Source organism: Amblyomma mixtum, chromosome 9 (assembly GCF_055824585.1).
Source record: "Amblyomma mixtum isolate Tamu chromosome 9, ASM5582458v1, whole genome shotgun sequence".
In the NCBI taxonomy this organism is placed as follows: domain Eukaryota; kingdom Metazoa; phylum Arthropoda; class Arachnida; order Ixodida; family Ixodidae; genus Amblyomma; species Amblyomma mixtum.
This window is the reverse complement of record NC_143020.1, coordinates 107,454,361-107,481,654: the sequence shown is the minus strand read 5'-3', so window position 1 is coordinate 107,481,654 and position 27,294 is coordinate 107,454,361. Positions and strand designations below refer to the sequence as shown.

At 46.0% G+C, this 27,294-nt stretch overlaps 4 protein-coding genes across 4 annotated transcripts; 2 read left to right on the top strand and 2 right to left on the bottom strand.

Annotated features, from left to right (window-relative positions):
* Positions 1-59: 59 nt before the first annotated feature.
* On the bottom strand, positions 60-9,002 carry LOC149330599 (D-beta-hydroxybutyrate dehydrogenase, mitochondrial-like). Its single transcript, XM_089561221.1, has 5 exons — positions 8,193-9,002; positions 6,837-7,043; positions 4,312-4,494; positions 2,053-2,185; positions 60-1,198 (listed from the first exon to the last, which is right to left on the bottom strand). Exons 1-5 carry the CDS (start codon positions 8,395-8,397, stop codon positions 865-867), a joined length of 1,062 nt encoding a protein of 353 aa, XP_089417347.1. The 5' UTR covers positions 8,398-9,002; the 3' UTR covers positions 60-864.
* Positions 9,003-13,133: 4,131 nt separating this feature from the next.
* On the bottom strand, positions 13,134-27,282 carry LOC149330596 (retinol dehydrogenase 7-like). The gene is made up of 5 exons (XM_089561220.1): positions 26,863-27,282; positions 24,686-24,892; positions 20,990-21,172; positions 20,390-20,522; positions 13,134-14,035 (listed from the first exon to the last, which is right to left on the bottom strand). The coding sequence occupies exons 1-5, from the start codon at positions 27,065-27,067 to the stop codon at positions 13,678-13,680; spliced, it is 1,086 nt and encodes a 361-aa protein (XP_089417346.1). The 5' UTR covers positions 27,068-27,282; the 3' UTR covers positions 13,134-13,677.
* LOC149330598 (uncharacterized) lies at positions 16,830-17,158 on the top strand. The gene has a single exon (XM_089561227.1). The coding sequence runs from the start codon at positions 16,892-16,894 to the stop codon at positions 17,156-17,158; it is 267 nt and encodes an 88-aa protein (XP_089417353.1). The 5' UTR covers positions 16,830-16,891.
* LOC149330597 (molybdopterin synthase catalytic subunit-like) lies at positions 17,202-18,396 on the top strand. Its single transcript, XM_089561226.1, has one exon. It carries the CDS (start codon positions 17,202-17,204, stop codon positions 17,640-17,642), a length of 441 nt encoding a protein of 146 aa, XP_089417352.1. The 3' UTR covers positions 17,643-18,396.
* Positions 27,283-27,294: the final 12 nt, after the last annotated feature.

Below are 27,294 nucleotides of genomic sequence, written 5' to 3'. Positions count from 1 at the left end.
GCAGCTTGCTAAACACATTCAAAATGAAATACATTCTGTACAAAAAGGGTACACCCACGCATCCTGAAAGCAGTTTAATTATGCAACGAGAAATAGTGCAGTGTCGCACTATTACAAACTTTTACACAAAAGAGTAAACAGCGCAAAACATGCATCTCCCCAGAGCTCAACAATAAAAGACCATAATAAAAACCAACTTGCCCCAACTTAAAACGCTGATAATGCCCATTTCATTTACATCCGGCCTTAGCTTACCACATGCATTTCCTCTAACTCCTATATGTTTTGTAACAAAACTGCGCATCCATGTTGTGTGCGTTCTTCCGTTTTGTGCCGAAGGTTCCAGAAGCAAAACGTTCTGCAAATACCGAAGTGTAATTCTTACCGCGAAATGTACAAGCCAAGATTTGCGCTTAAAAAAAAGGTTCTAGTTAGAATAGTTTTTGGACGCGGAGGGAGCACCCCCTACTTTAATACGTGAACTCTGAAGGGGATTGTATCTAGCTGAAACATGAACTGACTGGACACACGCTCTTGGGTTGTTCCGCTAGCTTCTAATAAGCGAGATATCAGTACTGTGGGCACAAGAGTCTTGACTTGGGCTGGTTTGGTCAAAATGCATAATAAAAAGAAGCAGCGCGAATAGGCAAGGACGAACACAAGACAGCAGGACAGGCACTGATGTCTTGTGTTGATCCTTGTCTATTGGCGCTCTTCTTTTTATCATGCGGGTACGCACCATCCGTTTCTAATAGTTAAAGGATGAGTACTGATGAAGAATGAGTGCTCACTGGCTTAACTCTTTCTCCAGCTCACACAACCAAAGCCCAAGCGAGTGAGCCCTGCCCTGCAGCCTCAGTGTTTTCACAATATCTTGAGTTGTATCCTCCGTATCAGACTGACAAAGGTGTCGGCGACCTCGGCGGGTAAGGAGGTGAGCAGTAATAAATAGGAGTAGTCGTTTCCCCAAGGAGACTGATAGCAGATCTTCGGGTGAGTTTCTGTCACCGCGCTCTCGATCACATCGACACATTCTTCTGGGTCGTCCCTAATAAGCGCCTTCGAGAACTCGTCAGTCATTCTCAACCAGTCGACGATCTCCTCTTGGCTGTAGTCAGCGATAACATCCGGTGCTTGCTTCTTGAATTCCCGCATCACCTGATCTTTGGAAGGATTGAACATCGAAACGATGGAAGTCCTGCAATAACATATAAGATCGTACATTAAGGAACGACGCATCAGAGTATATGTTGTAGCGTCAGTTGTTTAAAGCATGGTTGTGTGTAGATCGCGTGATTCGCACTAAATGGCGCCATCATGAGATGAGCATAATCAGGGACTTTATTTTCATATACGATACATTGCCAGTCACATTAAGGGTCATGTGCGGCTCCGTGATTGTCATGTGACTCATTAAAACCCTAACTTACCACCACATTCTCTGTGAACCACTTACAACGCATGACCCGTTTTCCAGCTCGCTGAGAAACTCGTGTATTTAGCCTAACGCACCATCATTTGTTTATTTAGCAGGCCAACATTCACCACAAAACACTGCCAAAGGAAAAGAAGAAAACGTAGTCTGGTTCTGGTCGGTAATAGAAAGATATTGCGAAAGAATCTGCATCTTGATTGGGGAAACGGCTACTTTTCCCCATCGACTTTTGGGTAGCTGCCTTTGTATTAAGGTCGTCACTCGCCTTGTATTAACGTGGTGGTGGTGTAATGGTTTATAATAACCGGAATCAAGGAACGTAACAGTCGCTTCTTACTGTCGCTTCTTACTGGGGCACCTACTGGATGGTTATAGAAGAATTGCAAGGGATAACAAGGGCAAGCGGCAAGACAAAATAGAGAGGGAACCTAATAAGAATAGATAGTAAAGAGATTTTCTACTTGCAGGTATGTACAAGAATCCCAGTCGCTCAGACACGCACGCACACACACACATAACCACACAAAATTATATAATGGTAGTGGCGCTGGTAGTGTTGCTAGAGGCTATTCGGCTAAATGATGAAAAGTTTGCTGCTTGGTAACCACTGTATTTACCTGTAGGCTGACGGCTCGACGTTGATGAAGTCGACACCCTTGCCGTAGCATTCTCTACGGAAGGCGTCCATCATGGAGATAACGGCAGACTTGGAGATGCAGTACGGTGCCGTCATGGGAACGGTGAAACGGCCTGTAAGGGAGTTTTGAAGTTGATTATAAAGAAGGGGGGGGGGGGGGGGTGATCGTACATTGACAAACACGTTATGGCCAGCGAGCTGACACGGAGGGCTTTTACGTGTAGTGGTAGAACGAAGACCATAGAGGGCGGAAATGATGATTACCAGAACGATAACCATCGCCATTATCATCGCCATCATCAACCTAACACTGATAGCGCCGTACATTCGAATAACGTTATACGATTGTAATGTATATTTTAGTAGAGTTACATTGTACTGTGCAGCGTTTTAGTAATGTTCGAAATTGACGAACATTATATATTGCACTGCAACGCTGGCCTAGCGTATAATATAAACCTTAGGCTAATGTTATTTAAGGCATATAGGGTTTAAAGTATATATTTTAAAGTTATTTTAACGTTCATATCCTAGCTAATAAACAACCAAAGCATTAATATCTCTGAAAACGCAAAGCACGCGGGCGCTACTTCTTTTTGCGTTTATCCGAGTGCACCCGCAGTGGCCAGAAGACGAACCCACGACTTAGATCTAGCTCAATAGCACTATGTCGCATCCAGTGAGCCGCCAAAGTGCTTCTACAACAAGCTTTAATTCTCGCTCCGATAGTAAATATATATAATTGAAATAAATTCGTAAAAATTTTAAACATCTTTAGTTTAACACCCTCTGCTTACGTTTATGGCGCTTATCTCGGAGCTCAAGGCCACCGAATGGAATCTCGACAACGACGACCGCATTTCGACGGAGTTTAAATGTAAAAACGCAAGTATGCTGCGCAAAATCAGTGCAAGGTTAAGAACCACAGGTGGTCAGAACCGCAATAGAAGGAACCAGCTCGGAATTATGTAGGAACACAGCCTACACGGCTTTCTACTGTATATATACTACCAGCCCTAATTACGCCCTGTGGCTATGTTAAAATAAAACAAATAAAACAGACAAATAATGAATTCCCTTAGCCTTAATCGTGACGTTACCGCCGGCCGAAACAGCTGGTCGGCTTTGACCACGGCGAGTAAAGGCGAAGGTTAGAATGTGGAGGATAACGGATGGGCTCATTTTATTTACTGTATTTATTAGAGGAGTGCAACGTTGCCTTCAAGGCATCTTCCGACTCCGGCTGTGGTAAATTACCGTTGAACTTTCCTGCCTGACCTACTTGGCGGTGAGGTATGAAAATTTCCGTATGCAGTTTTTTTTTTTCTTTGGAGGGGGGGGGGGGGGGGTGTATTTCTGCTTCCTCAAAGACTCCTTACTGAGCCTGAACGGCTAGCGCCGAATATGGTCACTGGCAGCGTGATAAAAGACTGAGAGTCAGTGTTATGCATGTACCACCAATATAGGCTTTAGCTATGTGTGGCGTTATCGATAAGTTCCGCTTTAAACCCTCGGTTCTTACTGCATTTTTCTTGAAACTTCTGATTCGCATTGTGCCACCTTTCAATCTATGTTCACTTTTCATGGCTGTTCGTTTTCACTCCTTAGTGTTCATGGCAACAACAAAAAAATGGCGTGGACACTTTGGCAACTAAAGTGTTGAGAGGCGAAAGCCGAGGACTCTGTCGAGACGGCTTCCGGTGAATGTGACGTCATCCCGTTCTCGTGACTATATCGATACCCAAATTATACATATTTCGGTTATCTTAGGTGTTAGTTACGCGTAATTACATATTTTTCTATCCACTTTCACGCAAATCCGACGTTTTTCCGACCATTCTGTGACAATTTTTACTATGCCGCGATAACTTCTGGTGGATATAACGTCACTCTGTTCCCGTGGCTATATCGACGTCCGCGCTATTTGGACGCAATTTCGACATTTTTGCCTATAATTAACTAATTAATCTACAAACATAATACTTTGCTCCTAGGTTTATTTTTTCCTCTTCTATCTGAAGCGACCATTGGTTTCCTTTTACCCCTTTTTAGTTCCCGAGTTACACGCGTGTGAAACGCTTTGTTAACGGACGGCAGTATGAGTCATTGAAGGCTTTCGCCTTAAAACACCGGGAAGAAGAAATCATCCGAGGTGAACTATTATGTTTGCTACAGAGGTATTACTGATTTATGGTGGCTTTTCTGCAGACAACACAAAAAACCGGTGAAGAATTCATACCTAGAGGGCTCGCCATCGTGACTACCCTGCCTCTGCCTTTCCTGAGCAGAGGCAGAAACTTTTTGACTATGCGAAGAACGCCAAACACGTTGACGTCGAAGATTTTCTCAACGGTGTCCAACGTCGTCCATTCAAGGAGGCCGCCACTGCCGATTCCAGCGTTTGCAACCACGGACCACAATACTGCGTTCAAAATGAAACCATATGTCTCATTACAGAAAGATAAAAAACACATGCGATTACATTCTCTGCTTACTACGTATCGCAAGGATCGATTACACGGTGATTTTCTATGCTTGTCCTAAACTATAGAGTATTAGCGTTGCCACATCGCTCGTAATCACCATCATAAAACTTGGCCAACCAGAAAGTTGTACCATAAAACACTTCTTAACTGCCGACACAACGGAACGGACTAGACACCACGGGCGGCAAAAACATAATATAAATCATAGGCATGCGTAGAGGGGGGAGCAAGGCGGACTGTGGCGCCGGTAATGAGCGTGGGGAAGGGACCACGAATTTTGTTCCATATTGTTTCTTGGTCAAATGTTTAGGGGAATCCCCCAAGCTGCAGTGGATTTGTAATAAGGAAGTAATTACTCATTGACGTCCACCCGAGCGCAGCCATACGGCTACAAAGGAAAGCTGTACAGCTTTCTGAGAAACTTGCTAAAGAAAAATTTCGTTCTGGCCTTTGGTTCGAACCCGGGACCACCGCTTCACCAGAGCAGTCGCTCTACCAATTGAGCAAAGCGGGACTGCAAGCTTCTGCTAGGGTGAGAGTGAACTGATCAATAAGTCGAAGTGGGAACTGTGTTCGTCAAATGTTTTGGGGGAATCCCCCAAGGTGGAGTAGATTTCTAATACGGGAGTAATTACTGACTGACATCAACCCGAGCGCAGAAAATCAGTATTATGTCAATGAGTAATTACTCCCTTATTACATATTGTTTCTTGCCACACAAAATACACCAGCAGGCGCCATCGTGAACTTTGGCCTCGCCTTATGGAGAAACATATTGAACGCACTAGATACAGATAGAAGTTCAGCAGTTCTGCTTTCAGTGGCAGGAAAATATTGATATACTCCAGGAAACAGCTGAGAAATCAGATTACGGCCTTATAACAAGGACTGCTCAAGTACTTGGACTTCTTATTACCTCTGAATCTAGCTTTTAGGAAAAAAAATATTTGGTTTGGTTTGGTTTGGTGTATGGGGTTTAACGTCCCAAAGCGACTAAGGCTATGAGAGACGCCGTAGTGAAGGGCTCCGGAAATTTCGACCACCTGGGGTTCTTTAACGTGCACTGACATCGCACAGTACACGGGCCTCTAGAATTTCTCCTCCAAAGAAATTCCAGCCGCCGTGGCCGGGATCGAACCCGCGTCTTTTGGGTCAGCAGCCGAGCACCATAACCACTGAGCCACCGCGGCGGCCGGAAAAGAATATATTGAGGAACTTATGAATTGGCGCCAGGTGAGCTGGATATTTCACGCCACGGCATGTAGCATGAAACCTGTGCTGAAAACTACACGCGAGATTTATGATAGACTATTTTGCAAATGAATAAAAACGGAATCTGTTATTTCGGGCTACAGCGTAATAAAGATACGGGCTAATGAAGCTACGATGATGCGAAAAAATACTAATTTCCTGGCACAAGAGCAAATTTTTCGTTTTGTCATTAACTTCCAGAGCTGCAAATTTTGACTTCAATAACATTCTACAGCTGATCAACCTTCAGTAAACTTCTAGGGGAAATAAATACAACGCATTTTCGCATACAGAGATGTAACTGGTACCAGAAGGGAGCCTAGTTAACGCTTTTAATTGACCAGCGCAAGGCTGCGGTCCGAGCATTATCTTATCGCGAAGTACAACGTGAACTAAGCCGACTGTGTTTCCAGCGATCCGATTTAAAAGTGTTCTCTGTAGACACCTAATAAGCATACACTGAGTATGTCAGATTAAAACTACAAAGAAACTAATTGCAGGTTGCGTTCTTACTAGATTAACTGCGTAGAAAACATTGGGTTTACTACATACGAAACTCCTTAGTGAAAAATAGTGTGGCTCTCATATTATGCTTAACTGATTGTCTCAAGGTTCGAACGCTGCAGTTATCTGAAACCTGTGCTATAAGTATAACAATGTGAGAATGCAAAACTAGCTCAACGCATGTTCACTTCTTCCGACGCCAATGAAATGTTTATACCCTGTCACAGGCTGAAACCAGTTTAATGGGGAAGCCAATTTTGGCTGTACGTCCCTCTCTACGAGTGCAGAGCTACGTGTCGTGTGCAGGCGGGGGGAGGGGGGCTTGCAACTCTACGGACTGGAGTGTGCGTCGGTACGCTCTCATGCAAGAGACATCATTAGCCGCCCTTCCACCTCTTACTTCAATCCCCATTCCATTCATTCGCTCACGGCATGACTATAAGGCGCTCAGGCACACTGAGCCTGCCTTTTATTCTTTCCTCATAACCTCTTTCATCCTCCTACAGATCACACGTACACTTACCTCTGTCGCCCAAGTGCTCCTTTACGACATCAAAGGCGTCGTCGACGTCTTCTTGCTTAGTGACATCCAGTTGCAACACGTGCACGTTGGACAGCCCCTTTAGTTCTTCGACTCCGTCACTCTTGGAGCTGAGACAGCCGGCGAAGACGAGGAAGCCTTTTCGAGACAGCCGCTTTGCCAGACGGTGACCGAAGCCCGTGTCGCATCCTGCGTAGTGCAGCAGCTCCTTTGAACGAGTTATACGACAGTTATACGACAAAGTAGCGCTCGTATGTGAAACGTCTGCTATACGTAGTCCAGCATGCGTAGTAATAGTAGGAAAATGTTCAGGCACCAGCAGATGAAGTCAGTACGGCTAGAGCCCCAGTGCGAACAGGCTATTGTAAGCGATCGTACGACGCAATTTATCATCGGCGCCTACTCCCGTTCAGACGGCGGCAGTCGCCTCCTCGACTCAAGTGGCGTTCATGTGAATATGGCTCGGTGCGCCGGTCGGTCCAGAGTGCATACCGCATCGCCTGCCTCGAGTGGCGCTCACGTGAATCTGGCTCGATGCATTGGTCGGTCCGGAGTGTTCTTACTCGCTCCCCCTTCCCTTTTTGGTCATCTCTAACACTATGGCATGCGTTATAATCCGATCAAAGCTATCGGTCATGTCCTTAACAGCTATATCAGAATTCGGGCTGGTGCGGTCGAGTGAATTAAGAAAGAATCCCGTCATTCATTGCATTTTCTTCGACGTTGTTTAAGCAGAGCACTACATTTCGGGATTGCGCAACAGTGCTTGTGTACTTCCAGTGTTGTTCCTGTCACTTCAAAAGCACAATTATGTATCTCAATTTTTTCAGTGAACGGCCCTTTGCTAACACGCAAGTTCGATTCTACTGTCTTCAAATCGTAAAAGATAATGGATAGCTGTCTAAAGAAGATCCACAAGTCGGACTCAGGACAGCAACACAGGCTCCTTGAAGGTAGTCCGTAGTGTTCTGCTTATCCTATATTCCAAAAATTTGACATGAGAAGTATTCAAAGATGCCAACCGTGCTCACGGATACTGAACGAACTTGAACAGCTCATCCGCTCGAGACATCACGTGTTAAAACATGGTCTTTGTAGCACCATCCAATCTAAGTGCTCGCCAATGCGCAAGCTAAGAGATATTTGACTAAGATTCCGGACATATTCTACGATCAGACGAACGAAAGCAAGTATAACTAAACATCTCAGCCCGTTTCTAAGCTCGAGGGCCGTAGGTTCAACACTAATTCTTATCGTGGGATCACCGAAAAGGATGCAAAAAAAAAACTGTCCCTAAGTGGGTTGAGGACACTGAGCAAAATGATTTATTCTACTCACCTGTAATGAGCACAGCCTTCCCATCCCCGCTCAGTCTGCTCACCCAGGCGTACTTCACTATGAGCCGGGACAGCCTATAGGACAGCTGTAGAGAGACCCACACTGAACCGATGATCAACGACACCTGGCGCAACGGTGTCAGGACATCCCACACTAGCCATAGCACAAAGAGAATCACAAAGAACAGCACCCACGATGTCCTCATCGCGTCCAGTGGACGTCTTCGAGCACTTCAGCCAACACCTTTTGTACTGCTGTACGGACGAGACACTCAGAACGAGTAACGAGTAATCTCTTGAGCGGGGCGAGCAGCCGTAGGATTACGGCTGGAATAAGACTGCCAAGTTCGGCCGCAGCTGGCGTTAGCTATGAGAGAGCGCTCCGTGTTTTCCTGGAGAGCTTGACCCGTGTCATCCTCACAGGGACGTCGCTTTACCGCCTGCGCATACACGCTATAAACAACCTGTGCTCACGAATGAAGTTGCACGACTGCTGCGGTGTGAAGGCCGCACCGCCTCGAACTGGCGTCCACAACGCTGGCGTTGAATGCGTAGTACCAACAAGTATCTGCGAAATCGAAAGGGGTAACAAGTCCCTCGGTGTTTGAAGGATGGCACCTTCGGATAACCGGTCGGCCCTGAGGAGGAGGGAGAAAAAATAAACAAGTAAGCATTACGAAGTAAAGGAGCGTTCGAAGAAACGAGGAAAAAAAGAGAGTAAGAATGCGACCAAGCGTGCAACAAGAGCTGCGAGTTGGTCTGCTGTAGTAGAGAGCCAACAATCATTCGTTACGCATGAGTGCACGGTGCACGAGCGATCGGGTTGCTAGGCTTCCTACCTGCCACATGCGGCGGATGTTGCTAGGCTGGCTTCTAGAATAGCCAATTGCGATGACTAAGAAAAGGAAGTAGCTCTCTTTTTCTCTTCACATATGCTCAAAAATACCAGCAGCACCCGCACCAACATCAAATACGCCATCCCCCAGGACCAATAACAACAATGTTTATGTTATTAATAAGAACCTGTGTTTATTTATTGTGCCCAATAACAGGCACGTCATCTGAATGCTGAAACGTCCATGAATTAATTGAGAACAAAGCCAACTCTGAAGGGCACTATATAAATTACAAACACTTAAAAACATGAAAGACATGTTTGCCATAATGACAAAAACCGTCAGCACTAAATAGCAGAATAACATAAAACGAGCTCACTGATAGATTTACAGACCAGTTGCTTTCTGTGCCTTTTTGTAGCTGCCTACAAATGGCGATTTCTTTTTTGCTTAGCAAAAGTGAAGTGCGCGAGGGAGTTGCAGTGGACATGAAGGAGAAACAATGTGTGCAACTTCAATGCATTTAAATCATCAACAGCTATGGTATGAAAGAGAGTAAAGCAATCGGGAGAGATTAATGCGAGCGACAAAAAGAAAGAGAGAGCTAGGTTTTTATGTTCTCCCGCTGTTTCCAATACGAGGAGAGCGGATTGTGAATAACTTCAGAGTTACAACAGATGCTTTTATATAACTCGTCCCGTCTATCTGCGAACATTTTCATTAAACAAGGATGATAAATTAAATGCCTTTGGGCTCAACTCGGATTAACAGAGGGGCGAAGATTGATCAGAATTGGCAGTTAGAGAAGTGAATGTACAAAGAAGTGAGCTGTGTCGCGGTTGCGGCCAAGTTTTTTTTTTTTTCAACCGCACCGACAATATAGCAGAAGCGTGAGGCTACCAAGAGGAGTTTAGCAGAAGTTGAGGAAAAAGCAGTGAACTAAGCAAAGTAAAATTATACGTTTGCCGTCAAGGGTAAGGGAACAAGCGTGGGTTAATGACATTCAAGTCAAAATGAAAAAGAATTGGCATTGGGCAAGAGATGCAATCCCAAGGCCAGATAATCGACAAACATTAAGGGCAACGGACTGGATACCAAGAGAGAGAAGGCAAGCGTAGCAGGAGACGGCAGAAAGTTAGGTGGGCGAATGGAATTGAAGAGTGTGCCGGGTAAGGTGTCGGCAGCTGGCAAAGGACAGGGTTAATTGGAGATATATTACAGATTCATTTGTCCCGCAGTGGCCGTATTCAAGTTGGTCCAGAAAAATAAACGTTCTTACCATCCATGGTAGAAGTACAGCTTCCATTAAAAAACAACAGAACCATACTGCAATTGCGGGAGACCGAAAGACGAATATATAACACATAAAACTGCTCCAACAGACCAGCATATTTTGAGTTCTCGACTGGTCGTGCGTAGGCTCTCAAAGTGGCTCTGAAGTACGGCTGCATCATTTTAAGGGGATGTTCAAATGCCTCTCGCGGCAGCCCCGTTTTAATGACGACGGAAATTCCAAAAATGTGCATGGGCCGCGCCAGAGGTCCCACTCAACAACCCCAGGGATTAGAAATCATTCCGAAGACTTCGAAACAACATCTGTCATAGCCAACGGGTACCTTTTCGGTGTTAAACATAAGACACCATTCGCTACTCTGAAATATGGTTTAGTAAGAAACCACCAGCTGGCGCCATATGAATGAGATTACGCATGCGCGCTAACTTAGCATTCAAAAAGCGTCACCGGTGCCAATAAGCCGGGAATAACTGGGAGGTTCGAAGTCTTTGCAAAAACGTATGAACTGAATCCTCGGTAACGGCATGCGTCACGGCGGTATTTCATTCCATACGTCATACTATTTCAGTAACTCCTGTCATACCTCCCATTGTTGGCGCATGAAGCGCCAATAAAGGCAGGTAACTTTTCGCGTATGGCGGTACACTGCCAATCATGCGAGTATACTCACCGGTTCTCAGAGAATGGAAGGTAGTTTGGCACGCTATAGAGGAAACGGCACGAAAAATTCTTGAAGCCTCGTCAGTAGACTAAATACAGCCCTGACACCAGTGCTAGCGTGACTTTTATTCATGTGTATGCTCAAGATTTGCATTTCTTGGTTCGACCAGACTTTTTGTTGTCGGTGGTCCTTATTTACGGTTATGTGTGTTGGCTGTTGGTTATATGAAAGGATGGCTGTTGGTTTTTCAAGAAAGTTGAAAGTCCGCGATCATCCCGTCTACTCCGCATCTCTGCGTAGTCTGGTGGTCCAGCTTTCAGCTTTCTTATTTGCCACACCAGCTGGCCCCTCGTAGAACGCTACTCGGAGCCATGCAGAGGTGAGAAATGCCACCGATCAAAATATTCTTTGGAAATTATGCAGACGACGCCAAGTAGACATAGTACGTGCTCGGTGCAGCTAAACCGGACAAGGAGACCTCTGATTTCTTCGACTAATGGCGTTAGAGATCTTTTTGCATTCCAGGATGAACAATCCAAAGCTGGTTTTATTTCCACTGGACAGCTTCGAAAGAGGCTTTCAATCGCAAGCACTGCCACGCAGTTATTCCTGACAGTAGGAAATGGGTCGTCTGTCGATCTTTACTTTATTTAACACTAGACGGAGAGTGATAAAAGAGTGCTGGCCCAAGATTTCAATAGTTGCACCCATAAAGAGTTTGCGGATGAACTAGGACTCTACCAGGATACTAACGCATGAGTATGGTACACAGAGATATTTTAAAAAAGGGAACGCTGATCAGTGAATGAATGTAAGGGCTATGGTTATCAGGCTAAACGATTTTTCCGTGTTGTTGATATTGTCACGAATAGAACCGGAATCAAAAGGGCTAGGCACAAGCCACAAGCAGAGAAGCAGAGTCCCAGCTGCGAGAGCGCGCGAGTCCCTCACTTCTTCGTCCTCTCGGCGCCGCCCGGGGACACGTGGCGCCAGTATACTGCATGCCACCTCACATGCGCCTCACATTCGGAAGGTGCTGGGTTCGATCCCAGCACCTGCCGTATTCTGATGAGCATCATGTGAGCTGGGAATTACGCCAAGAGCATCAGTTTTGAGCGCTGACAGGAATTCAAGAGATGTTCGATGGTTTTAATAGGGCCGGCATGGCCGATAACTGCATACGGACTTATCTGTGGTGGCAATACTTATCAGCCGCTAACAAAACACGTAAGACATAATGACACAAGAGAACTCCGAGCCAGTGGTGACACCTTTTTAAAGGCAAATAGCCCGCAGAAAGATGTCTTCAGTGAATTATTGTCCTTCTTCAATAACTACTTAGGGTTGCACTTTTCTTAGCTCTATTTGTAACTGTCAGCATTACACCTGCTTCTTCCAGCGCTCGGTGCGCTGTCCTGAGTCTCATGGCTAGCTTTTCCATTCGGCATCAAGAAACGGCCGTTTAGTGAATACTGGTACAATACTTTTTATTATATTGTCATGTGACGGCAAGCCGATGAAGACAGAGTGACATGACGGATGAAGATGGCATGATTTAATGGATGCGGGCCTAGCGTAAAGGCTCAGGCTATCGCCACTGCCCACTTCGTCTTGTTCGAGATCGTCACATCACCCAGGGCTACCGGGCGATCATCCCGATCGCGAACTAGAAGGGTGCTGACTACGGGAATCAGGGCATGACGATGGGCGTGACAGAATGGTTCGACGGAGAAACTAAGAAGGTGGAGGCCTTGCGGCCACGGTGGATGAGAGGATGATCAGTTGAGTGGTGGCCCACGAAGCTTCCGGGCCACATGTCACCAGGAACCGATGGCCGAGACCCATCAATGCACCGAATGGCATGGTCAGGAGGCAGTGTGCTCACATGTCGGCGATTTCTCGGGTCGGTGGGGTCCGGTCACTGCATCGACTTTAGTTAGTCGTGTCTTTTGGCCATGGTGAGGGACGGGGCTGGATTGAGGTCAATTCTGGTCTGGCAGGCTGAGGCACAGCAGGGCTACCGGACCAGAAACACGCGACCGAAGACCAAGGCAGACGCAAGGCGCCGAAGGTACAGGACCAGGATGATCATCGACAACCAAAACCTCCACCAAATGTCACGCAAACCGAAGCAGACAGAACGACATTACGCATGGCAATGGCATAATTTAATAGTCGCGGCCCACGCGCACTCGCCATCCACACCACTGGCCGCTTTATCGTCTTCTAGTCCGTGACAATATTAATGGCAAGGTAAATTTTATCACTAGCGAATGTCGCGATGACGCTTCTACCCATTCTTACTTTTTCTTACATTTAAGTTATTCTCTCTCTGATCATTATTAACTTCATGAAGTAGAAAACTTCTCTAATTATAGCGGTTATTTGGAATGAAGAAACTGTTGTGACAGAGGACTCGAGATCACCGTGGAGGCTGGCCCTTGTCAAGACCGATTGCTTTACATGATCCCACATGGCGTGCACCTAAGACTTTTCGCAAAATGTACTCTGTGTCGCACAATGACACATTCTCTCGGGCACTTACTGCTTGCTCTGCATAGCGCTCATGACGGCCCACTTATATAACTTTTTTAGGCAGGAAATGAACTTGGGAAATAGCAAACGTGCTTAAGTAGTGTGCTTACGATTACATTAGGTCGTTTAGCGAATGTGAGAAACATTTTCGCGCGTGTAGCTATGCGACCTTGGGTTTCCTTGTCACGTCCAACAGACGACCAAGCTTGGTTCTGCAGATGGCCATGATGGCGTCGGTTGCCTCGTCCGGGAGGTACGTGAGCGGGAATAGCGTGATTGTGCTGAGGCTCAACGGCGTCGTGTACCACGTCCTTGGATGTGTCTCGCGCACCGCCAGTGTCATAGCATCGGCCACCTCCTGGAGATTGTCCCGGTTGAGGAGGTCGAAGTAGTCCTTCGTGGAGCTGATCCACCCGTCTATCTCCTCTTGCGTGAAATCATCGGCGACCTCGGGGAAGTTCTTCCTCAGGTCTTCCACAGTAAACTGCTGCTGTCCTGGCGGAGCCGTGATGTTTGTTCTGCAAAGTCGGCAAAAGAGGATTGAGACTAATATGTGAGCACCTCTGTTCTCTCAAAGTACAGCCGAAATGAAAAACGACACCTAGCAGATAATTTTTTTGGGAGCTTTCAAAGCAAAAACCTACACCTTGACTACAGGTACATTTTGCAGCACTGAAATACAGGTAAATCAATGCACGCATGTTTATTAGCAAATAATGGAGTCTGTATTGTAGGAAACACAGGAGAGGTAACTAGAGACCATTCGAACATAACAGCAACATAAAGTAGCATGGTTAAGAGGTTCTTTTTGAAACTGACTATTTGGGATGACACAAAAAAAGCTATTCCATAGTCAAGTATTGTAGAGCTTATATCAAGTTCAAAGAGCTTATATCAAGTTATGATTCCAAACGAAGAAACTTTGTTCAAATGGTCAGTACAGCTGGTAGTTCGTGCAGTAGATTTAATTAGTGAGGCATGCGCTTGAACAGTGGTTGACTTATGTACCATACTGAGCAGCAATAGACAATCACATGTGAATCGATGCGACAGTCACGACAGTTATAAACAACGTGCATGTGATTCTCGTTAAAAATTATTAATCTTACCTGCTTTACATCACTCTCATAGCCTTCTTTCCAACTGCTTCTTATTAGTGACGCCTGCAACAATTGTTGCGCCAAAAAGCGTGCCATTCGACATAACCTATGCACACCTAATGCATACCAGCCCCACATTTGGCTCGAGCAAAATACAGTGGTACTCACTGGTATAGCACACCAGAACAGACTACAGTCAATTACAATGGTATTAACATTAAGGCGGAAAACTACTAGCACCACTGCAGCCACACAAAAACTACATGGCAGCGTGCGTCATTGGAGAAAAAAAATGTGTATGCTCCCATTACAACGCATCTCCTTCCCCGCCGTATCTGTGTCGTACATGCATGCTCGCTCCAGCCAAAAAAAAGAACGCTTGTTAAAAAAAATCGAATGTTCCGCGCAGTTTCCCCGCTGCACTGTATTGCAGCTGTGATCGCTTTTGTTCGTCGTCCTTCTGGTACGATTTTGTACGTGAGTTTTGTTCGTGTATGGCCTGCAGCAATTTATAAGCTTTTCATTTTGTTTTGTTAAAGAAACTTTCAGCGGCGCAGTCAATTAGAGCGACGGGGAATCCATTCCACATGGAGTATTACAAAAGGAATGCTATGCTTCTATACGTGCATATGGTGGTACGTGCCCGTTCCTTGCGATAGCGTGCCACTATTTAAGTTCTGTCTACTATTCAAGCTTAATACCAATACTTTTAGGAAATCTTATTGTAGCTGCCGCTAGCTGCTTTTTGCTGCCGAGCATCAGTAGTGGCATCGATTCCGACCGCAGTGGCCATATTATGAAACAGGCAAAATTCAAAAAAGTCCTTGTGCTGAACAGTCAGCGGACGCTACATAACCGAAAGTCGTGAAAAGCAATCTCGTCCCTTATTATGATCGGGCACCGACTTCAAGCCTGAGGCGAATTGTGAAGCTCCACCACCCGTGAGCTGTAAACACACGCTCTTCCAAGAAGCGCCAAGGTGGAGGCCACATTATGAGCGCCGCCATGGAGCAGCCTCCACTGAAGAGTCTTCCTCTGTCCGCGGGAAAAAAGTTTCGCCAACCAGTAGCACTGGCCAGGCGGACGCTGTGTTCAGTGAAATCTCGGTGCTAATTGCATCGTTGGGGTAAGAAACCTTCTCCCCGTGGAGAACGGTGACGGCGAAAATAACTTTCCAGCCGGTACTGTGGTGTAATCCAGCCCTCCCTATTCCCTGAAGTTTATAACGACGGCAGCCAGCCTGTCATCTCTACGAAGAGCCGAGGTTCGAAGTTGGTGGCCTTGCGGGAAGCGGTACTTTCAGTTAATCCCGAACAACCGATGCCTTCAGGGCCGGTTTTCGGTGGCACTAAACTTCCCTTCACGAGCACCGGCAAAGCTGGGGATGGCGACAGGGTTGACAATGCCATCGAAAATGCGGCCCATTGACCCCGAAGCCACTACGAGAGGGCAATGATATCATCTCCTGCGAGTGGCGGCTCCCCAAGTCATCGTGAGTGACCCCTTTATTGGACACTGATCAGGTGTAGTGATTCCCCCGTTATAGATTTTTGGGATCTCGGACTGTTTTTAAGTAGCCGGACTGCAAGTAGCGTTGTGCCGTACGACTCGGTGCTTACCTCTTGTCTTTTCTCACGTGTTCTCGCGTGCGGCACTTAAGTACTGTAAAAATGTATATAAACTGCACAGTTTTCATCTGCATCCTATAGCTCTCGCTACTCTCTCTCCTGTTGTTCCAAACCTGTCTACGAACATTGGGCACGACGACTGGTGGCAACGCTGGGATGAGTCACTACACCTTCCACCATTGCATACTTCACTTGCCGTGGCATTGTTTATACAGGCAATAAGAAATTAATCAATATCATCTTTCATGCTTCGCTTCATCGCTCACTTCCGGATCACGAACTTGGATTGCCGAAAGCGACTGCGCTCAACAACTTTCCGACAATCTCCGCATTTTGCAGCCTCGTTTGGCAGCCTAAAATTCAGAGAACACTGACGTTATAAATGAGGTGTACTGATGCGCGCGCACGCTGCGCCCCACAGCGGCGCTGAACTTAAACGCGCACGAGGCTTTCACAGGTGGCCTGCTTCATCCACGCGGCCTGATCCCAACCGCTACATCGTTTCATACTAACCTCGCCGCGCAGTAGATTTGCGAACGGAAACGTGTCAGTTTGCTGGCATGCGCAGGTAACATAAAAACAGCTTCGAACGTCGGTCGCATAGCGGACCGCAGCATCCTCTGCACAGCTGCAGTTGTTGGATACGATGCCACCGGAGGTCTCCGTGCGGCTTTTGCTGTTCGCCAACGCACGCATCCTGGCTGGTGTGTCCGAAGCGTCTCTCGTTGTGCCCTCCGTGTTTCCAGACGTCGAAGAACTCAAGAAGGCCATCTTCTGCGCGTACCCGAGCCTCTCCGTACTCCAGCAAAGCGCCGTGATAGCCCTGAACGAAGCTTACTTAGAGCCGGGGTTTCACGTAACGCTGCGATCGGGTGACGAAGTCGCCTTCATTCCAGCCATAAGCGGCGGGTGATCCTCTCAAAGTCCTCGTCACTCGGTCAGCCGAGGTAGTCGCCATGAACTACGTGGAGCTCTCGGACACCAAGCTAGATGTCGAGGCAGTCCTGGCGCAGGTGGGATCTCCAGACTGTGGGGCCATTTCTATCTTCTTAGGCACCACGAGAAACCATTTTGAGGGCAAGGCTGTTAGAATGCTGAGCTACGAAGCATACGCTCCCATGGCCAAGCGGGAGATGCTGCGCATCTGCGAGGGTGTTCGGGAACGCTGGAACGTCAAGAACATCGCCGTGGTCCACAGATTGGGCGACGTCCCCCTGTGCGAGGCTAGTGTGCTCATCGCCGTGTCTTCTGAACATCGCCAGGAAGGCCTTGACGCCGTCAAGTACGCTATTGACGAGTTGAAGCGACGCGTTCCAATCTGGAAGAAGGAGCACTACGTCGACGGTGAGCAGGAGTGGAAGGAGAACAAGGAATGCTTCTGGATTCAACGCCCCTGAGTTGCCTATTGATGCCAGCATTGGCTCTGCTACTTGCGTACCGAAGATCACGACTGCGTATACTTGTCTTAACGTTTTTCGCGGTCGGCGTTTACGCCACCAGCGTGGCTCTTCAAAACTGGATGCCCACTTTGACCCTAATGTTACCTATACAGTCAAGGGTGACGTAGGTAAGGCTTCTTGAGCAGTCCTGAATGAGGCCACCTCCTTCGATATCTTCCAGTTCTCCTACTTCCAAGCAATAGAATGCACGAAAATAAGCCTCTCATTTGAGCCCATGGAATTCAGTGAGCACAGTCGCGCTAGCTGCTGTGCGTGTTCCTCTGCCCACGTGAGGTTTGTGCGAAGAAGCATACGAAGTAAAGAGAGTGACGACAGCATGGTGGAAATGCCTTCAGCATTCAAGTCCTTTGTTCTCTATTACCTTGATTAAGTTAGAAACCATTCAGCCGTTCTTGACTCTCTGCCCTGACAAGCGACTGTATATGTTAAGCCGATGTAGTTAAAAGGCGGGAGCGCTAATTTCAGCTTTTCGTGTTGCATGAGATAATATAGCTCAAGAGGAAATTATGTAGTGTGGAATGTTCTCTGAATTAGTGGTAGTTTTCTCAATAAATCAGTTTTGAAGGTTTTTAGTACTGGTCCTACAACTATTTAATTTCGCTTAAGAATGTTATACTGTGAACTCGTTTTAAAATGTATCATCGCTAAACATTGAAGTTTCGCCGAGTTGTTTCCGGCAGATGTTTGGCTTAGCATGAGATGAACTACGTTTCTTTTTTTTTATTTTCATGTACGTAGAGAGCGCTAGGGCTCCGCGCTGCAGGTATTTATATCAACTCCTTCATATTTGCACGACAAGGCAAAATATATCGGCTGCTGTTAACAAAACTGTTGAAGCTCACAAATAAGGAGAATTAAGGCCTGAACTGAAATTTTACCTGAAATTGCTACGCCCCCCTTGTGTGTGCCTCTGCAAAGTTTTCTTTTAATAAAAACCACTTGAAAAGGATTGAAATCCCAAATGGCATCTTGTCAGGTTTTAAAGCTCTAAAAGGCGCTCTTAACATAGTTCTTGCATGGTCTAGTTTCGAAGCAAAGACAAACAGGCAATTTGAGAATATTCGATCTGGTTCTCAGCATTTTCTGTACAATATTGACGCCATTAATATAAATTTTGTGCTAATAGTTAGAACACTGCAATTTATCGATTTCAGTGCAACAAAATTAATCGAAATCATCGCAACAGTTCGTGAAAATATCGTCTCTTCTCTTCGGCATGTTCAGATACATCCCCTTGACATAGAGCTTTCGTCCTAGTTCGAATATGAGGTGGTAACCGCAAGCGGTTAAAGATGAAATGCCGGTGTCGACTATTAGGATCTGGAGCTTGTGGCTGTAAGCCATTCTTCTGCTGTCATGTTGCTTAGCCTTTGCGATGTATCATGGTTTCGCAATAATACACTGAATATGCAAGCGAGAGAGAGAAAGAAAGAAGGACGGAAAGACAGGCAGGTTAACCAAACAATGCCCAGCAGGCTATCCTACATGGGGAGAGGGGAACAAAGGCGGAAAAAAAGAAAAAAGAGAGGGAACGAAATGAGTTTTTCAGGTGTTCATCGATCACTACGACAAGGGGACAAAGGGCAACAGAATATACAAATTCCGAGGTAACTAAATGTCACAGATTTGAACGAGTTGGTAAGTTAAATAGGAAACAAGATTAAGCATGGGCGTACAAAGCATAGGCGGACACGCGTTGCTGTTATTAAACAGTCATTATGTTTCTAACGAGGTATGCTTTGCTTTAGAGCAAACATTTGCTTACTTATATACGCGTAGCGGACCAACCTTGCTGTCCTAGTATACCTGAACTTTCTTCTATATTTCTTTTTTCATTCCTGTTATCCCTTCCCCTACGGCATGATTGAGGTGGCTGCATGGAGAGATTTACTGCGCCTATCCTTTCATCATGACTTCCTCACTCTCCCAGAGTGCCCCAGTAGGATCGATGCCCTCTTTGGGCAAAATAACGTAATCATGAAAGGTTACGTTATAACATTAAAATAGTTGACAGCATGATGAAGGAACGACAAATGGTTGAGAAATTTACCTTTACCTGTTCATTTCCTCGCTACACGTGCGTCTACTTAATCCAAGGCCGACCTGAATGAAGTTTTGATTCTCTTGCATGCCAAGATGAGTTCTCAGTTACGACATTTACGTCATCGAAGCCAACCTCGAAGATGATAGAAAAATCCTGCTTTGGTTCAAGACTTTCGAAGCTGCAGGTTTTGAATATAAGCCCTTTAGTGTGGCGACAACGGCAAACCAGAGATTTGAAACTATCGGAGGAGAAGAAAGACTCTTGTCCACACCTTTCGAAAATTTGCAAGCTTCCGAGGTACCCTAAGTGCCCGACTGTAGTGCTCGAGAGCCAACAATCAGGCCTGAAAATTTTTGAGCTAGGCTGCTCATCCCATAGCTATACCGTGCTAAAGCATGTATACTATCCTCATGCTGCTTGACAGCAACTTGTCTTGGTGGTACACCCTTACGCATTATTAAGCTGCTGAGATGAATCGTTGTCCTTGATGTATGTACGAATCATTGGCACATACCTATATTAAGAGCTACGAAGTCTGCATACTGTAGTAAGTCGCAAGCAAGGTTTCCTAGCAATGTCGGCATTCAGCAAGGTATGCTTTCCTTAATTCTTCTATAGATGCGAGTATGATATGACTTACTTGTAGGCCTGAGGCATCACAGATATGATGTCAACGCCCTTCCCGTAGCACTCTCGTCGAAGTCCGTCAACCATAGACACGAGAGCGTGCTTCGACATCGAATACGGTGTCCCCATGGGCATTGTGACGTAGCCTGAAAGAGCGCGAAGGTTGCGAGGCGTTACGGAGAAGGCAAGCTTCAATGTGAATGAAAAGTGTCTCAGTAAAACAAGCTCATCACTGATAATAACCTGCCCAACCATTGCGTGCTGAGGTGCTTTAGGCACAACTATGGATCAACACTTATCTGTGAAGTAAGCAATGTGTGGGGGCGCTGCGGTAGGCGAGTAAACAGCTGGTAGTACGGCTTATAGGAATGTATGTAAACAAAAGTTTTCTAGTTATTTTTTCGACTTCACACAGCACTTATGTGCCATTGCTTCTTGAGCAAATGCCGCGCATAACAGGATGTAATAATAAAGAAAATCATTTAAAAGCTGATGTAACTTTGAGCACCACAATTTATGCGGGCTGTCAGGCACTGGCCCGAGAATTATCCCTCCGAGAATTCTTAAAGTAAACAGTTTTTTTTTTTTAATACAGAGATAAAGTATTATTTACCAAAGGAACTAGTGACGACCACCAGACGTCCCCCAGACGTCCTGAGCAGCGGCAGGAACTTCTTGCTCACCCGACAGGTGCCCAGAACGTTGACGTCGAACACTTTCTGGACGGCTTTCATCGGAATCCACTCTAGGAGTCCTTCGTTCCGAACGCCCGCGTTGCATACGACGGCCCATAAAACTGGAAAATGCCATAGCATTGTTTTTTATTGATTGCTGCATGATTTTTATTATGGCTTTTCAGTGTAACTGAGCATCAAAGGACTACCACAAAACAATGCGAGAGTATTTGAGTACACTACAGTCTTTGTACAAGATCATCATCACCAGCCTGATTACTCTCACTGCACTGCAAAAGCCCGTCATATATCTATCGAATTAAAGGAGTATAGACAGCTAATTTTGGTGGCATGTTTTATTCCCTACAATGATGCGTAATACACTAAAAAGAATGAATAAGCACGTGGTATTCTCCAACGAACGCTAAATAGTTTATAATCGAATTTTCTTGTGTCATGCTCTTTCGGCTTCAAGGGCCTAACGATGGCTTTGACGTCAAAATGTGCTCATACGTCACGCGAGGCAGGAAAAAACGTCGATATAATCGCTGCTTCATCGTTTTATTTCACTACAGTGCTGAAGCCAGCCTTTTTAAAGAGACGGGATAAAAATGGGTGCAGAAGCATCGATTGTACTGCAGTTTTTTTCATGCCTCACGTGAGCTATAACCACGCTTTGACGTCACAGTCATCGATCGGCTATTGGAACTGAAATCTAAACAGCGCAAGAAGAAAATCGATTACAAATTCTTTGGCGTTCGTAGAAAACACGCCCTTAAAAGGTAAGTGTATGTACCTCTTTGAGCCGGTCCTTTGCCAGCTATGCTCACTTATTCCCGCAAAGTTCGTCACCTACACGTCCGCATAATTTTTTCAAGCACCTGCAACGATTGCCTTCTTACAACACTGTTCTGACGTTAATTCACGCATATATTCTATAAACGTTATTGCAGCAGAGTTGGGCGCATCGTTATACAGGAACCCGGATTAATTTTGGTGGCCAATGGTTCCTTGAAGAGCGCTTAAATTGCGTACTCGGGGTCTATCGAAAGCGCGTTGATTCAGATGCTCTGACTGGGAGAACCTAAACCGTAAAGCTTGGGCATCAAATGTAGTTGATAAAACTCCCAGTTTCGTGCAAAAGGGGCATAGAGGCCAGCAACTGAAATCGAGACCTCCAAGTAGTTTATGCCTACAGCGACCGTGATGTTGACTGCGCTCCCTGTGACGTCACGAACCAGTGGCCACTGCCAGATTCCGGCTGGGATAAGCCGCTCATATATTACACATACACTTTCGCGCTCTGGCCTCGAAATGCGACCCCCCCCCCCCCCCCCCCCCCCCCCCGTATATGAGCAATCGCTTCTGGCATCTCTGCTCGCAGGGTCCTTGGACTTCGTGAAGCGAAGGTGTCTTTCGTGCTCCAAGTTTATTTTTGACGTGACTGCCGGAATCTACACCGACGAGGATAGCAGTACGAACAAAACAGCGCATTTTGTTCTGCTTATTTATTCAACCAGGGAAGTTCACTACACGCAGAACTATATAAAGTTGTGTTTTATGTCTTCTATGATCGAAGAAAGAGATGTGTCGCCATCTATCGCAAAAAGAGTGCGTAAAGTAACCATTAACTAAAGTGTTGACGTAGGCTTGCCTTCATAGCCCAGGTTAAAAGAGAAATGAAATCAGCAATCTTGATGCAACTGAGATATTTTTCATTTTGCGTCATACCATGTTATTCCCATTCCCTCCCTGTCAGTGCCTCATGCAACAATACGGAGAATAGCATCGGATAACATTAAAAGAAACTCTCCATATTCACGCGGAGAGCAAAGAATAACAATGATTTTCTTGCGGCTGCATTTTTATGTTGTGCAGAATATCTTTCATAGCTTTTCAAGCATCACCCAGGAATGAAGGTAAATCGTTTTTCAATGCCAAACCAAGCCAGCAAACGCCTTTTGTCAGTATTCGTTTTTCACAATTATACTGGCTTTCATTTTCTTCTGTAATCAGCAGGCCTTCAAATGCTTTTCAATTTCTTTTGTGGTAGTGCAGGCATCAGGTGTTTTGTGATTTCCATGAACGGGATGCTGGGGTTTGCATGCGCGGCAAAGAAGCATAGGTTGTAAAAACTAATTCTTACCCCTCCGCAGTGTCCTCGATTCACAGCATGTAGTGTTGCTTTGGCAGGTAAAAATCTGTTAACTGTTGCGCATATTTTAGAAACACTCCGGAGCAAGATTCGATGGTGGCGTGAAAAATGAATACACTAACAGTTCCTACTCCTGCAGATATGCATTTGCAGTGATTGCCCAGAGAACACCATGCACCGCTCGAGGTTATCTTCGTCTTCGTATACTACTGCTTTTGGGCAGGGCTTGGCCAGAGCATGTAATGCGAAGGCAAGATAACCGCTGGTCCCTAAGGGTAACGGAGTGGATTCCAAGAGAAGGCAAGCGTAGCAGGGGACGGGAGAAAGTTAGGTGGGCGGATGAGATTAAGAAGTTTGCGGGGATACGGTGGCCGCAACTGGCGAAGGACACGGTTATTTGGAGAGACATGGGTGAAGCGTTTGCCCTGCAGTAGGCGTAGTCAGGCTGATGATGATGATGACTTATTCTTCTTCCAAGGTCAGCATGAATAGTATGAACAAGCAAGGTAGTATGAATAAGTTGCGCCGATATATGCAGATTATGTTTGTAAAACCATCAGCGCTTTGTATCTTTATCCAGGTGAAGTTAGACCTAGACGGTTGTCAATATAACTTGGTAACGCAGGATCAAAAGTTAACCCCGCAGTGTGGAAAGAAAAGGTGAGGAGTGAGCAAAACGCATTTCTGTATTTAAAAAATGGCTGAGGCTTAGCTAAGGTTAAACCTAGTCAGATGCGAAGCATATTGATGGCTAGGCTTGGTTATACATGGCTTTCCTTTGTTGAATACTTGGTCATTTTAATACAACCACTAGAAGTGTAGCAAGGATTGCCGTGGCAGCTATATACGGGATCATCGGTGAATTCAATGCGTTGTCGCCGAGCCGCATATTGAGCACGCCGCTTAGCCAGACGTTCATCCCGCTCTTCATCGGTCTCTGTGGCACGCTGAAGCTTTCGCTTCTCGTTCAAATCAGCCCTGCTTCTAGGCGGCATCCCAACACCTGGCCGCCTCGTAAGTGCCCGGAGAGCGAGGCAAGCTCAGCTTTATACCGCTGCTGTAGCGTCTCGTGGTCAGCTGCAGCGCCTCTGATGTGGAGCCTCCACCGCCGCGGCCGACCGCGCGAGCCGGCAGCCCATCTCTCCTCTGCTGTGACGTCATGTTGTCACGTAGTCAGCCGCCGCGTCTCTGATGTGGAGCCTCCACCGCCGCGGCCGACCGCGTGAGCCGGCAGCCCAACTCTCCTCTGCTGTGACGTCATGTTGTCACGTGGTGTCACGTGGTCACGCTCAAGGTCAATGGTAGCTCCACCGCCGCGCTCGACAGGCTGTAGTGTAGCTGTAGTAATATGCTTCGCATAAAACAGAACTGAAAGGTTTGTCCCGTCCACCGAGATGTCGGACATTGCTGCGCCGTTTCCTGTCCTCAGAAACCAATTTTCAAATTTTGAGTTTTTCAAAGCAATCGGCCGCTTACTAACCTTTGGAGCCGAGGTCAGCTCTAATGATCGTCTCTGCGTCATCCACTTGCTGCTCGCTGCTAATGTCCAGCTGCAGAACCTTCACGTTGGAGAGGTTTTTTAGTTTTTTGGAACCTTCGCTGTTTTCATCCAAGCAGCCGGCGAAGACGAAGAAACCTGTACGGGACAGAGTCCTCACCAGCAGGTGTCCGAAGCCGGTGTCGCACCCTGCGATGTGTTCAAAAATGAGAAAAGTTAAAAAGAAATTACAGAGAAAAATTTTATCGAAAGCAAGGTGGTAAGTTCGACTCGAAGCAAGTTACCCTAGGTGGATTCTCTGCAGAGCACTCTAAGATAGGGCCGTATAATGCATGCCGATCCCAGTAACGCAAGAATGTGCGCGACTATAACCGATACAGCTGCGGGTTATAGCCACTAATTTGGTAAAGTTTTGCAACTAAATCAAGCAGAACTAACAAGCGTCTGACTTCTGTTTGAAGGCCTTTATATGAGTACAAAAAGAGGCTGCGATTGTAGTCAGAGCGTGTACTGGACATACTTTATCACCGTGCAGTTTAGAATATGTTTCCAAAGATACCCGACAGTTTGTTTGAAAAGAATATATATATGGCCATTTTGATGTACCTCTGATAATTTATGATAGGTCTGTAGCCGCAAGTAAACAAATAATTTGCTATTGGCGTTGTAATACAAATTAATTATTAATTTATGAAGACCAGGTCGAATTCAGCCGAAGCCCAGTTGTCTTCGGCGAACTGTGCAAACCGTAGGGGCAGAACCCTACGGTTTGCAGTTTACGGTTTGCGGTTTGCGGTTTCTTTTTGAACGAGCTATATCAAAGGCTTAATTGTGCCAAACTCTCTCCAAGCTTCAACTATCCCGCCATTTGTTATACCACCACTATCGCCGTCACATTAACGAGAACGTTTCTGGCTCACTGTTCGGTTACCGACTGACTTTATTTGGAGGTCAACAACCACGGCAACTTAGAAAGCTTTCCAAACCGCTACTTTACGGGGTCGAACGTCATTATTACTTTGGCTCAGCCGCAACCCTGAGCACTGCGTGGAGGAGCACTGCATTTCGTTTCACTAAAGGACTGTGAAACTGTGAAAGGGGAACCACGCATCTGTCTAAATCGCAAGTCTCGTGGCACGCAGTATGCTGGTTCACTTTCTTTGTTAAGCTAAATACTGGAACGGAAATGATCCGGTATAAACTTACTCTAGTAAGAAACGCCAAGCGCTTATGTCATAGTCACCGATCCACTCTCAAAATCTACACACTTGTGTGAAACGCTGCTTGGGGAAAAAAAGAAAAAATTGCTCATAAAATGCCTTTGCTGTTGTACTTTCAACACAAGCCAGATATGAAGCACCACCTTCTATTTGTCACATCCTCAACACATCTGCCGGAACGCACCAAAGGCATTGTAATTTAAACGCACGTATGTTATGGTTGCGAAAAACACTATCGTTAAATTTACTCCGTAAACACCGATATGTTCCGTTCATGAAATAATCTTTAGAGAGCCTAGTGCCTTAGTGTACTCAAACGCGGTTTCTATTACGTAGGGAATTTGGTGTGAACTTTGCTTTATTTATTTTCTGGCGCCTGGTTCATGCACGTACACAACGGCAAATATCAGAGTGAACACAATAAAACCCTTCGGATTCAGAGAGCCGTAGTTTACGGGTTTTACAGCTATTCATTGACTTAGTACTGATCGGGATATTCAGCAGCGCAACTTCACATAACCGGGCTATGAAGAACATTGCATTTAACAGAGAATAAACATTGTGCTTAGTGTATAAAAAGGATCAAGACCAGAATCTCAGAGAATATGAAAAAGATAGATAATGAGCAGTCTCACTTTCAGGCCCAAATCACATGACTGGAACCATTTTCTCTTATCCCCAGCTGAGGTCGTTACCGCTGCTAATTTTCACTCCATCGAAGCTGATCATACCGAGCTCGCTTGAATTGTACACCGGTTCTGATGATCCAATGCCATGCTTAATTTTGTTTTTAGCCTTCTTCCTCAAGGAGTGCTTCGGCATCGATAAAAATGTGAATAAACGAATGAATGAATTAATGAAAAATAAATGAATGAATAAATGAGTAAATAAATTATTAAACATTATCTGGTCATATCAGAACAAGACAAGTCAGCTCACCGGTCACCAAGACCGCCTTGCCATCGCCGTCTACCAGTTTCACGAAGGCTACGCTCCAGAGACACCGGGCCAACCAGTACGACAGGGCCGACACAATCGCGACAGATCCAGTCCATTGCGCCACGCACTTTGCGAACGGCAGGTGATTCCAGTACTTCCAAAATGCCACCACCAGCGTGAAGAACAAAGTCCACGAGGTCCGCATCGTCCGGTTAGGTATGGCCGTAAACGACGATGCTCTCCTGCAGCTCCAAGCTGGGTGTTTTGCTGATTGGCTCCAATGGTTAACTTCCTCCGGCGTTTATAGAACAGGGAAACAAATAAGTTTAATCCCAGGGTGCTCAGCGAGGACGGGCACTCATAAAATCCCTGGACCAAAGAAGTGTCGTGCAAACGCCGCACAGACCGAACGACTTAGAAGTGCCAACGGAC

Excerpts from the sequence above, each read along its gene's own strand:
- LOC149330597 (XM_089561226.1), top strand. The coding sequence starts at position 17,202 with ATGAACTACGTGGAGCTCTCGGACACCAAGCTAGATGTCGAGGCAGTC.
- LOC149330596 (XM_089561220.1), bottom strand. The coding sequence starts at position 27,067 with ATGCGGACCTCGTGGACTTTGTTCTTCACGCTGGTGGTGGCATTTTGG. Across the intron at positions 24,893-26,862 it reads CAAGGCGGTCTTGGTGACCG|GGTGCGACACCGGCTTCGGA; the intron begins GTGAGCTGACTT and ends AACACATCGCAG. Across the intron at positions 20,523-20,989 it reads GGTCGTCACTAGTTCCTTTG|GCTACGTCACAATGCCCATG; the intron begins GTAAATAATACT and ends GCGCTCTTTCAG.
- LOC149330598 (XM_089561227.1), top strand. The coding sequence starts at position 16,892 with ATGCCACCGGAGGTCTCCGTGCGGCTTTTGCTGTTCGCCAACGCACGC.
- LOC149330599 (XM_089561221.1), bottom strand. The coding sequence starts at position 8,397 with ATGAGGACATCGTGGGTGCTGTTCTTTGTGATTCTCTTTGTGCTATGG. Across the intron at positions 7,044-8,192 it reads GAAGGCTGTGCTCATTACAG|GATGCGACACGGGCTTCGGT; the intron begins GTGAGTAGAATA and ends TGCACTACGCAG. Across the intron at positions 1,199-2,052 it reads GTCGAGCCGTCAGCCTACAG|GACTTCCATCGTTTCGATGT; the intron begins GTAAATACAGTG and ends ATGTTATTGCAG.